The 13,079-nt window shown below is 46.7% G+C and overlaps 1 protein-coding gene across 1 annotated transcript in view; it reads right to left on the bottom strand.

Moving 5' to 3' along the window:
* Positions 1–2,072: 2,072 nt before the first annotated feature.
* The window catches only part of magixa (MAGI family member, X-linked a), a 45,850-nt gene continuing 34,843 nt past the window's right edge, over positions 2,073–13,079 (bottom strand). Inside the window, exons 13-19 of the mRNA XM_048241183.1 lie at positions 11,255–11,455; positions 10,306–10,382; positions 9,533–9,679; positions 8,494–8,632; positions 7,989–8,033; positions 6,390–6,676; positions 2,073–5,957 (exon numbers count right to left, since the gene is read on the bottom strand). Coding sequence (XP_048097140.1) covers positions 5,562–5,957; positions 6,390–6,676; positions 7,989–8,033; positions 8,494–8,632; positions 9,533–9,679; positions 10,306–10,382; positions 11,255–11,455 — 1,292 coding nt within the window. The 3' untranslated portion in view covers positions 2,073–5,561. The remainder of the gene's footprint in view (positions 5,958–6,389; positions 6,677–7,988; positions 8,034–8,493; positions 8,633–9,532; positions 9,680–10,305; positions 10,383–11,254; positions 11,456–13,079) is intronic.

Here is a 13,079-nt window from a genome sequence, read left to right as displayed (position 1 = left end):
CATTTACTTCCTATACTACAGCTGTTGCTGTTTTTCCCATGATGTATGACAGCATACAGTATGATACCAGGATTTCATACTGTTTTTCACCCTGTTGCATTATTTAAAAATGAACTGAAAGAAACGGGTCTATATCTTAAGGCAATGTCCTGTGTGCAAAGGCCTCTGTGTCTGTCCAACACTTGCACTTGAGCAGCACAGTCAACGTGTGTTGTGGTAATGACATCCTCGGATAGGATGGTCGGGAGGCATGCTGTACAGTGCAAAGGCACAAGGGCCCTTCATCAAGGCCATCGGCGTCGTTAGAAGGGTCTTGATTACAAAGGTCGCCATGACATTTCCTCTTTGAGCTTGAGAGGCTTAGGAGGGTTCTGGGGGCCGTGCATTCTATCATAGGACACAGGATAAGGGAGGAGAGGCTGGGGCGCATTCTTCTGTGTAACAGGACAAGGTTAACCCTGACAGATGATGCCCTCCACCACATATCTTCCCTCTTTCACCCAAGCCTCTCAGTCACACACACAACACGCATGCAAAAAGGCACATGCAAGAAGGCATACACAAGGCACACACAGATACACACATGAAACAGGAACATGCATACAGACACAAACACACACATTATCATGCAATCCCTTTCTCCAAACACACATATACCATGCATATTCACTCTCACACACAAAACATACACACATCTGCATGAGCGCACACACACACACACACTCTACTTAAGCAGCATGGCCTTTTGTAAAGTGTAATTAGGCAGGCCAATTACCAGCAGGAAGAGATGAGAAATGTCTGAGGTATTTCCCAGGGGTACCCACAGATGAAGTGCTGACAAAGTGCATCATAAGTATGATTAACATGCTAACAAATGTGTTTGGATGTGTGATAATGGCTTTGTGTCCAACCATGAGAGTGTGTTTCAGTAATTGTGTGTGTGTACGTATGTGTGTGAGTGGTTGAAAGAGAGAGAGAGAGAGGGAGAGAGTGTGTGTGTCGAGGGAGGGAGGCATTCAGTGGCATTAGACACATTAAAAGCGTTTAGGAATCTTCTGAGAATCAGCTCTGTTTAAGTAGATTTCACTGTGTGGTTCATCATGTGACAATACAGCCCGAGGCAGGGCAGGGCTACGGCAATAGGCCCTCGGTGCGCGGGCTGTTTGTTTGTTTGTGCGTGTCAGAAGCGACTGAAGTGATTGTGACTTGCGCGTGTGATTGCCAAGTGCCTGCCTGGTGGGAGCAAGCTGCTGCCTGGTCAGTGGGGTGATGGTCCAATGTATCGTTTGCAGTACGCAGAAGAGCACAACAGGAGGGGGGGCGATATTTGTGGGGTCTGGTTTTGTTTTACCATTTGATAGTTGAGTGGCCAGTGCAGCATTGTGTGTGTGTGGGCGAGGGAAAATTGTATACTTTTTGTGTAGGAGTTTTGCTTTTCCCAAGCTGTTTCACAGCGCATGCACGCTTGTCTACATGTGCGTGTGGGTGTGTGTGTGAGAGGGAGAGTATGTGAGTGTGCTTGTGGGTCTCTCTATGTGTGTGTGTGGGTCTCTCTCTCTCTGTGTGTGTGTGTGTGTGTGTGTGTGTGTGTGTGTGTGTGTCAGAGAGGGACTGAAAAAAAAATCATGACAAAAATCAGTTCTATCAGACTCAAAGATGATTTCAACATTGGGTTTTTCTTCTTAAATGAGCCACTTCCTCTCTCTCTCACTCATGTTTTTTGGGAAACTTTGGCCAGACACCCTTTTCCTACCGTGTGAAAAAAGGAATATCTTGAATGAGATGTAATTAATAAATAAATAAATAAATAACCAAAAATAAATAAACAAGGCATCACTGAGCAGACCATGCTGCATCTAAATGACTGCAGTGGCAGAAATGTCATTCTCCTATGGACACGCGTTACATAATCCACATCAAAAAGCGCCATCTGAGCACTTACATAAAACATGGGAACCCTTGTGGCTTTCCACACACACACACACACACACACACACACACACACACACACACACACACACACACACACACACAGAAAGAAATAGGAAAACATTTTTACAAATCACAACACCTTTTGATCTCATCATTTTTATTTCAGTAACTGCATGTCATAGTTGATAATTCATTGATCCAAACTCCCTGTTGATGCATTCAAAAAGAAAAAAAAAAAAAAAAAAAAAAAAAAGAGAAATCAATATTGTCATACATAACAAGAGCAATGATAAAAACCTGTACATCTGTCCAATACGTGTCACATGTATTTATACTGTATATATACACAGGCTCTCAGCTGTAGCCATTGCCCTGACAATAAAGTACAGGTCAGATCAATGGCTACTTATGTGGCTTTATGTCTGGGGGGACAGGATCCCAGACCTGGTGGCAAGAAAATCTGCTAGGCAACCATCAGCTTTTTTTCGTTTCTTCCACCTCCGTTACTACCCCCGAAATGCAATTAGAAAAACAAAAGCTTTCCGCCCCTGCGTTTAGGTCCTAAAATCTATGCAGGAAGACCCTGCTTCTTCGCATCCTCATGCCTTGGCACCACGTTATTCATATGAAAAGAAACACACTGATTACTGTTCTGTACAATGGCTGACTCCTTGCAAGGCTGTTAATGACAAATTCAAGTCAGGTGGAAAAACTCAAGTTCACATTTTCTTTTGGAGCACTTTCGTCGATTTCGTCGAACAAGAGTAAATGTACATCATTGACATCCTTTTTTAGAAAAAAAAAAGAACAATGCTCATCCTTGACATCATCAAATCACTAACTGAAAAAGGCGCAGCGCGACAGAGCACTGTTCCCAACTCTCCGACGACATGGTATCAAAAAATGTAATTGCATTATTAGTACATTATCAGTAAGCTCAATATGGCTCCTCTCAAAAGACCATAATCACAGATGGAGAATCTGTGACAACCACTATAAAGGGCCCACTGAGAGGGGGAAAAGAAGAGTTCTGATTGGCAACCACTTTCTCTGTTTTGGCAAGCATGCTTTACGAGATCTCGGCCCCTTCTGAATGAGTCCAGGACTTGAGGTTCAGTTTTGAAAGCGGCAAAAGTCTGTTGGCAAAGGCCCCCAGATATGCTGAGTCACCGGTTGGACTCAGACTACAGACAGAGCGGTTGACTCGGCATTGCGGAGAGTTGCGAAATGAATCGCATCAAGCTGTTGTGACTTGTGGACTGGCCACTGAGGTGAGGATCTACTTGAAGCAAAAGTAAGGTGGGGGTCTCTGGGAAGCTGAGCTAAGGATCATCACTCAGGATGGGTGTGGAACTGAGACTTAGTGCTTCTATCGTGGATATTCTGAGCCTGACCTGTACATGAAGGGTGATCTAGCTCGGCCTGAATTGTGTGACTTATACTAAGTGTCTCTCAGCTTGTGTGATCTGAACTGTCTATATACTATATATTTTTTATAATATTGATATTGTATTGACTGTGCTACACAGTTTCTGCAGTTTAGTTGTATTTCTTTAATATATGGTGCTGGTGTAAAATGTAAAATCTCTGGGATATCTTGCTATGTACAATACTTCTAGCTCTGATAGAATCTTGGATATAATTTGCTACATTAGGTCCCTGGCTTTTATACTGTATATCTGATTACATCCCCTCAAAACATTCACATGAATTCCATCCATCTGTACAGTACAAACATGCTTGTTCAATGTAACTAGTGCATTGTCCTCTGTACTCAAATACAAATTCAACATTTATTCAAGCTGGAGAAAGACTCCATCTACAAAAATGTTTTGAACACAAAAGCTCCAAAATGCTACACACTTCTCCACTGTACTCTCAGATCAAATTGTTAGTCCCAAATACTGTAGAGTGCTTCTAGGAAGCTACATGGTGCATACTGCCCTAAACAGAGGAGAAAATGGCTTCTTATTGCTCCGAGGGACGAGGTAAACATACTATGCATAAGTAGGTACAGTACATCTGATAACCACAGACCTCAAGTCTTCCATATTTGAACATTTTACAAAACTCTGATTCTGCCTGCCAAGTGTTTGAACTGTACACAATAATACCAAGCTAGGCCTTGGTATACAAAAACGAAAGAAATCACTACCGCAATTGAAACCAGTGAGTCTTACAAAATGCATAGAAGACCAGTATCAAAATGCCCTTGTTGTCCCCTGACAAAAAAACAAACAAAGAAACTCATCGTATGTCTTTAAATTTCAGTGACAGGGAGTCAGACAGGGAAGTAGAGGAGGGCTGAAAGAAGAAACAGATCTTTTGATTTCAATTTCATTTTTTGGGCGTGCGTGGGGGAACTGAAATGGGGCTAGAGTCGTCTTTTTTTTTTGTCTTTTTTGCAAATGAGATGCGAATGCGTGAGCATGAAACAGAAACACCCCCTCCCCCTTCAGTGTCAGTGAGATGGGCATGTAAAGGACTATCGCATGAGGCACTTGTAATGTATTCTCATTCATGTCACTGGATTTGCAATGGGCTATGCGTTTTTTTTTTTCATCTTGCAAAGTCAGAGCGAAAGCATATGATAATGTGGTTAACATTTGCTGTGATATACACTTTTTATGTTGTTGTTGTTGTTTTTTTGGTAAACACCAGTTAAAGAAGCAAAAGGCACCAGTAGAGGTTAGGGACCGTGCGCTAGCCTCTTTAACAGTAGTACTTTCACTCTCTGCTCCTCGCCTTCTAGAACTTTCCATCTATTCATTCAGGGGAACAAAGGTTACAATCCAAAGCAAGCGAGCAGCTAAGAAATGGTATAAATATTTTCTCTTTTTAGTATCCACAGTTAACAATAAAATAAAACAATGTAACATAGACCAAAATAACATGAAATATAAAATCTATCCATGCTTCAAAATAAGCAAAATAATGATAATATACTATCAATATTAGTAAGTTGTGAGTGGGAGCTACATGAGTTTTAAATTCAGAGTGAAAAGAGAGACAGTCTTTTCTCTGTACACTTACTTTTCCTCTAGATGGCGATATTACTTCATTCTGTCACACTTTGTGATATCTGGAAAGTTGTATGCGACTTATTTTTGAATTTGCATAATTTTTGTTTGATCTTGGCTCATGAATGATGAATATAACAGCATTTGCCTATGTAAAATGAGGAATGCGTTTCACTGTTAAATAGTGTGAAATGGAAGATTGGGATGGGCTGATAGTTGACTAATTGGGAATGGAGATAGGGAACGAGATTTTAGAAAGCACTGCAACAGAGAGAAAGTAAGAGTGAGTTCATGCAAGAGAGAGAGAAAAAGAGGAAGAAAGAGAGAGAGAGAGAGAGAGAGAGAGAGAGAGAGAGAGAGGGTGTTACAGTATAAATGTGTAGAGGTGACAGAGGGAAAGAGAGTGTACATGAACATCAGGATCTGAGATCACAACCTTAAATTCTTTCTCTGTGCTGTTATTCAGTTTTGATAAAAGCATTCATGAAAGGAATAAATACCTGTACAGAGAGGTAAAGAGACAATAAAAGTGAGAGACTGAGAGAGAGAGAGAGAGAGAGAGAGAAAGAGAGAGAGAGAGAGTATGTTCTGGGGGTGAGCTAAGCTAGGCTAGGCTTCACCAGTCCGCTCAGTGCAGCCACAGCCCCCTCCCGCCCCCCAGAGCTTCCTGCTCTCCAGGACCTGAGAGAGTTTCTGCTGGCTGGGCTTGAGCCATGGGCCGGGGGACAGCAGGCTCCGCTGGGGCCCCTCGTGCCCAGCCTCGGCCCCGTCGGCCAGGGACACGCCCGAGATGCTGGCGGCCGACACGCTGACCTCCGAAAGGCCGGCGAGCGACTCAGCGTCGGAGGCGCCAGTGTCCAGCGGCATGAGGAAGGAGAAGGCGGCTTTGTCCGCCGAGGCCGCCGCCGCCGTCGCCGCCACTGCCATCTCCGCGGGCTCCTCCACCGCAGCGCTTTCCTTCCGTCTCCTCCTCTCTTTCCTCCTCTCCCTCTCACACTCCTTCTCCTCCCTTTTCTTCCTCTCCCTCTCCCTCTCTCTCTCTTTCTCCCCCACCTCTCCATCATCCCTGCCCTCCTCTTTCCCTCGTCTCTCCCTCCTCTTCTCCTCCCGTCCCTGACCCCCCTGTTCGTCCACCTCCTCCAGTTCGGCGGGCAGCGATGCTCGTGAGACCTGGCCCTGCTCCTCTCTCTCGCCGGCGCTCTTCTCTCTCTCTCCCTCCCTCTCCCTCCTCCGCCGGTCCCCCAGGCTCCTGCTCTTCTCCCTGGCCTTGTCCCTGGTCTTCTCCCTCTCCCTCCTCGAGTGACCCTCCCCACCGACAGGCTCCTCCCAGCCCCTGTGCGCGTTTCTGGGTAAACTCTGTGTGTGTCTCTCCCTCTCTCTCTCCCGCTCCCTCTCTCTTTCCCGCGTCTCCCTCCCCTCTTCCCCGTGTGTCGTCGCTAGGCTTTCCTCCTTCCGGTACAGGTCTGTATCAGGAGTGCGGCCTCCCTCTCGCCCCTTGTCCCCACCTCCTCCTCCTCCTCCTCCTCCTCCTCCTCCCCTGTTACTCTTCCTGCCCCCGTGACTCCCTCCCGCGCCTCTCCTGGCCACCCTGCCCCCCCGGTCTTGGCCGTCCGCGGTCCCAGCTTCCCTGGGCACGGGCGGCAAGTGCCACTCATCTACTGCAGCCACACCCGGCTCCTCGGTGAACACGGAGGAGGAGGGGGAGGCTGCTCCAACTTCACGGTCTGTGGAGAGAGGGAGAGAGACAGAAAAGGAGAGAGAGGAAAGAAAAGAAAGAGAGATAGAATGAGAGAGATAGATGGTGGTAAGAGGAATAACCATAACAGAGATAAATATAGCCATAGTATTTCTTCTATATGGAATTATCTAGAAAATGTATGACAACACAAGGTATGGTTTGTATTTTGAGTGTGAAAGTGCATCTATAGTAGTGTATAATCTAAACATCCAAGGATAATCTAACACCACCTAACCTGCTTTCTTGAGAGGTTCATGTTGAATATCGCAATGTCTGTACTTCTATCTCATAGGTAAATGACCTGACAAACTCCTGCTTGTTCACTTGTTGACTACATTTATGACCTTTTAACCTTTAAGTGCTTTTAAGCTTCTATGCTCAACATTATTATATATGAACTTATACATCAGTGCAAGCAGAGCCTGTGGCACTTCGGCACATTAAACAGCCTTTTTCCACATTTACATTTCACAGGGGCTTTTATGTTAAGCCAAGGGACATATGCGGAGAAGGCACAGCGTTTTCCCATAATCCCCTGGGGTTCCTGGAAATGCCCCCCAGGACCGTGATGATGCTGTGCTGAGCGCCAAGTGCAGTGTAGGTTCGCTCGAGTGGTGCTAACAGCAGCACCCGCGTTATGGGCTCAACTCCCCCCTATAAATCCTGCTGCTTGTCGTACTGTAAAAAAAAAATCACTTTGGCTAAAAGCAAGGGGCCGCTGGAATCAAATAAAATGGAAATGCGAGGCATCTCTCTCTCTCTCCCTCTCTCTCTGCCTTGCTTAGCTGAGCTGCGGAGGTGAGCGTTCCGCTACGAGAGCTGTGGCCTCCTGGCGCTGCTCCGCGGCCGTGGAGCTATCCGCGCTTTTATTCCGCCCAATCCCATCCTCCCCCAGAAACATCTCATCTTCTGACTCACTGGCTCTCAAGTCTGTGAACCCGGTGACCTCCCCCGTCCTCCTCCCCCGTCTCTGCCTGATGGCAAAATGGCAGCCTCCCCCGTAAGGCACGGACGTCACTGGGATTACACGCGCACAAACAGGGGCACTTGGGTGTTTTGCACAGGGGCCATGGAGAGAGAGCGAGCAGCGAGCGAGCGAGCGAGCGAGCGAGCGAGCGAGCGGACAAAAGCGAAATGAAAGCGAGCGCCTGCGACCATACAAGAACAAAAAGAAGCGAGGGATGTGAAGAGAAGAAATAAAAGGAAGAAAGAAAACAGAAAAAAAGATGAGAGACTAACAGGAACGGCTACCAACCGCGTATTCTCTGTCCGGCCGATGACATAGAAGCAGGGCTCACCCTGCTTGGAGTTGGTCATACAGAGAGATAGGCTGGACAGCTCCACTGAAGAAAGGACCGCCAAGAAAGAGGGTGAGGGAGAGAGAGAGAAGGAAGAGAAGGAAGGAGGGAAGGACAGATGAGGAGCATAAAAGAGCAGAAGACGTAGACAGGAATCATAGGTTCAGGAGAGATTGAGAAGAAGCAAAAAGAGAGATTGCAGTCAACAAGATCAGAACCCAACACCAAGAGTGTTATGTACAAGAGCAGCAAGGAGAAAGGCACACACTATTTAAGACATACTGTACGGTACATGAAGACACTCATCCATGTCATCAGAACAGTACATCTCTCATCAACTTGCTTAGAGGTCCTACAAGAGTGTTCTACAAACACACGCACACACACGCACGCACACACACACACACACACACACACACACACACACACACACGCACGCGCACACACACACACACACACACACACACACACACACACACACACACACACACACACACACACTTACCGTAGTCTGGCACGTAGCCATTTCCCCTCTTGAGCACCAGGTGTATCCGGTGTCCCCCCTTGCGTATCTGCTCCACCGCCTGGCTGTGGGTCATCCCCGTCGTGCTGTCCCCATTGATCTCAACCAGCTGGTCACTCACCTGACGGCACCGAGAGATTGGCCCACATCAGTAAGATCAGAAACACCACACACACACACACACACACACACACACACACACACACACACACACAAACACAAATATTCTTAGTCACACACACACACACATGTACGCACACACATATAGTCTCTCACACACACATACACACACACACACACACACACACACACACACACACACACAGAAACACATAACCACAATTCATGAAACAGTGCGTCGCAATAACATAGAGAGAAGTATACTGTAATATTGTCACGCATGCATGCTGCCGCCATACACCCAGACACCCATGCCAAAGCAGATGCGCATCGGGCCAGGCGGACGGATGGACAGACAGACACAACAGATAGAAACCAACAGTCACAGGGCGACCAGGGCAGACTAAGATGGTGACGCCCGGGACGGTCACTTGTTGTTCTTACAACACACAAAGGTGAAATGGCATAGGATGGTGTGAGAGTTTAACTGGACATGTGATCAACATATTTCAGAGTGACTATACATTGGAGTCAGGAAGTGGTTCCATGTGTCAACTGATGTGTGTTTGTGTGTGTGTGTGTGTGTGTGTGTGTGTGTGTGTGTGTGTGTGTGTGTGCATGTGTGTGTGTGTGTGTGTGTGTGTGTGTGTGAGTGAGAGAGAGAGAGAAAAGAGAGCAAGGTTCATGAGTGTGTGTATATGTGTGTGTGTGTGTGTGTGCATGTGTGTGTGTGAGAGAGAGAGGTTTGTGAGTGTGGAAGTGCATGGGTGTGCGTGCATGTGTGTGTGTGTGTGTGTGTGTGTGTGGGTGTGTATGTGTGTGAGCGTGTGCGTATGTGTGTGTGTGTGTGTGTGTGTGTGTGTGTGTGTGTGTATGCGTGTGTATGTGTCTGGCCACTGACCTGTATCTTCTGGCTGCGTGAGGCGGGGCCCCCCTCCATGAGGCCCAGCACATAGAGGCCCATGTTGTACTCACTGCCCCCCCGCAGGCTGAAGCCAAAGCCCGTGGGGCCGCGCTCCAGATCCACATTGTAAAACCTGGAGTCTTGCTATCGGGTGTAAAGAAGGGAGGATGGTGAGAGAATGAGAGACAGATGAAAAAGAAAGAGAGAGAAAGAAAGAGAGAGAGAAGAGAGAGAGAAGAGAGAGAGAAAGAGAGAGAGAAGAGAGAGAGAGAAGAGAGACAGATGAGAAAAGAAAAGAAAGAGAGAGAGAGAGAGAAGAGAAAGAGAGAGAAAGAGAAAGAGAGAGAGGAGAGAGAGAAGAGAGAGAAAGAGAAAGAGAGAGAGAAGAGAGAGAGAAGAGAGAGAGAAAGAGAAAGAGAGAGAGAAGAGAGAGACACAGGGAGGGAGGAGAGGAATAGAGTATAGGGGGAAAGTGAGAGAAAGGAGAAAGATGTGTAAAGGAAAATTTCACAAATATGTGAGAGAAAGACGATAAAGGAATACACAGAGAAAACAGAGAGAAGGAGAGAACACAGAGAAAAACAGGAGACTGATAGTGGTTGCGAGAGAGACTATAGACTGATCAGACAGAGACAGATAGACAGAGAGAGAGAGAGAGAGAGAGGTGCAGATGGACAGCCAGGACGTAGCACTCAAACACACTCATGCAGACACAGTAGCTGTAGGCACAGCAGCTCGGTCAAAAACAACACACACGGGGGACGCCTCACCTTCGACCTGGCTCGGTGACCCTTCCTTGACCTGTGGTCTGTGTCAAAGTCTGCATACTCTGACAGGTTAGCGGTGTCTGGCACGAGAGAATGAGAAAGCTGTTAGCAGAGAGTTCTGCAGTTGAGTTGACTTCATTTGAGTGATGTTTGTGAGTGATGGGAGCACTAGCTCCCTCTGGTGGACAAACTCTATTGTGACAGGGGTGAGTTCTTTCAGGTCTACAAGAATGAGCCAACCTTCAGACCTTTTGAGCTTGTTCATTGGAAAATCTGTTCTGGTGTAAAATGGGTAACAACACTTTACTTGGATAGTCTGCCCACAGAAACTCAGTATGTAAAATTGTTATTGAACAATTACTGCTAACAATAAACAAATCGAACCCCTTGAACTTAACCATAAATTGTAGTTACAGTAACAGTGCGTCAGCAAATAATTTATAATCATTGCATCTGTGGATAGTCTGTGGGCAAACTACCCAAGTAATGTGTGACCATAAAAGGTCCAGAATGTCCAAAATCTGTCACTGTACTTGAGCTCAGCAGGACAAGTGAAAGTCAGTAGCCAAAAATACAAGAATGTATTTGCGTATGTGTGTGTGAGAGAGAGAAAAAGTGTGTGAGAGAGAAAGAGCAAGTGAGAGTAAAGAGAATACTATGTGTGTAGGTGTGTGTGTGTGTGTGTGTGTGTGTGTGTGTGTGTGTGTGTGTCAGTATGTGTGTGTGTGTGTGTGTGTGTATGTGTGTGTGTGTGTCAGTATGTGTGTGTGTGTGTGTGTGTGTGTGTGTGTGTGTGTGTGTGTTGTGTATGTGTGTGTATGTGTGTGTGTGTGTGCATGTGTGTGTGTGTGTGTGTGTGCGTGTGTGTGTGTGTGTGTGTGTGTGTGTGTGTGTGTGTGTGTGTGTGTGTGTGGTCCTACTCGTGTGTGTGTGTGTGTGTGTGTGCTCCTACTCGTGTTGGAGCGGGGGATGATGGTTAAGCGCAGGGTGTTTCCTGCACGGCGCAGGATCTGGGCGAGGTCGCGGTGAGGCAGCGACACCACCGAGCGTCCCTCCACCGCCTCCAGCTCGTCGCCCGGCTGGATCTGACCGCTCCGTGCCGCAGGGCTGCCCCGACGCACCGTCACGAACCGGTGGGACAGGAGGGTGGACGCTGAGGATGGACACAGATAGAGAGAGTGTGGAGCACATGAGAAAACTGAGTGAACATAAACTAATTCATTTGAGTTTTATCTACTACTGTATATAGTGCTACAATGTACAAAAGTGTCTCAAGGCACTTCCCAAAGCACAGCTTGAACTTGAAGTTAACCTTGAAAGCTCCAGAGCAAGCATTAAAGTGACAGAGAAGGAACCTTGACACGCACAGAGAGAAGAGGAAAAATACATTGATGCGCACATTTAAATGAACACATTCCTGTGACATCAGCTAGTATGATGCCACATGAGAATCACAACATCAACTTAAAAGGGAGTGTGTATGCAACTCATTAACCACTCATAACCAACCAAATGATCCATTCATTCTAATTAAGTTAACATGTGATTTTAAAAACACAATTTTTCCTCATTAATAACCAACTCAGCATGAGAGCATGAAAACCCCGCCACAGTGCCACTTAATCTCTCTGCTCTCACATATTCTCCATATGTGGCTTTGGAGTCATGAGGGAAACGACATCCAGCAGAGATCCAAAATAGCCCCTTCAGTCTGAAAACTGGGTACACACAATGACAGCCTACGTAATAATTGATGGTTGGTTGAGTGAATAATTAAAATGCAGGTCTAAAACTGAAATTAAGCAGGGAGACACGCTCTGGCGCACTGCTTCAGCGATTCTCGCTCGCTCGCTTCGTCCAGTCTGCGTGGGATGCCCTGGCTTGGAAGAAACAGGGTCAACAGGCTGAGTAACCAGTGCTTTGCTTTAAATGGTGATTGTGCCCCACGTTAAAGGACATTATTGCAGGCCTGGGCACCAGGGAGGTCTCAGAGCTCCAGAGGGTTTGCTTCTCTCGTTCAGGCTAAACATGACTAAGACAATGACCTTCTGTTTGACTTGGGGGGGGGGGGGCAAAAAAGTCGTGCTGGTAAGTTCCTGTGTATCATATTCCTCAAATTACCTCTTGTTCTCCTCAAAACGAACTGTTCAGCCTTTCCCATAAAGGACGTGTGGTAAGTAAGAGAGAGTAAGAGAGAGAAGAGAGAGAAGAGAGAGAGAGAAGAGAGGGGGGGTAGGGGGGGGAGGCCAACCAACTGGCTAACTGTCTTTTCAAATCTCTTTATACAAAAAGATTTCTGTCAAATTTTGCCAAGCATGTTGCCAAGTATCCGGTGCCTTTCCACCTAAGTGGATTGGATGTGACTCCACACTGGCTACCCATCAAACTGTGCACATCACTGTGCCTGTACACCTGATCCTGTGGAAGGCCCAGCCAGGACTGAGGACCCCCACCTCCATCACCACCACAATCACCACCATCCTCCACCCCCAACTTCCAAATGCTCACTGGGAGAGACAGAGACATAGAGAGAGATGGTGAGGCAAGTGAGGGAAAGAGAGAGAGAGAGAGAGAGACAGGGAGAGAGAGACAAAATGCCAGAGAAAGAGAGAGAGGGGGGTTTGGAGAGAAGAGAGCGATCCACGTTACAGGGAGATTTTCTGCTCCAATGAGACTCAAATGAGCAGGCAAACATCAGACACAGAGACGGAAAAACACGAAGAGAAATCAAAGCCAAATGAAAAGAAAGAAAAAAAATTAAGGGAGGGGGATTATTT

This window comes from Alosa alosa, chromosome 4, assembly GCF_017589495.1.
Source record: "Alosa alosa isolate M-15738 ecotype Scorff River chromosome 4, AALO_Geno_1.1, whole genome shotgun sequence".
NCBI lineage: Eukaryota > Metazoa > Chordata > Actinopteri > Clupeiformes > Clupeidae > Alosa > Alosa alosa.
The sequence above is the reverse complement of the archived record's forward strand: the minus strand, read 5'-3'. Positions and strand labels throughout refer to the sequence as shown.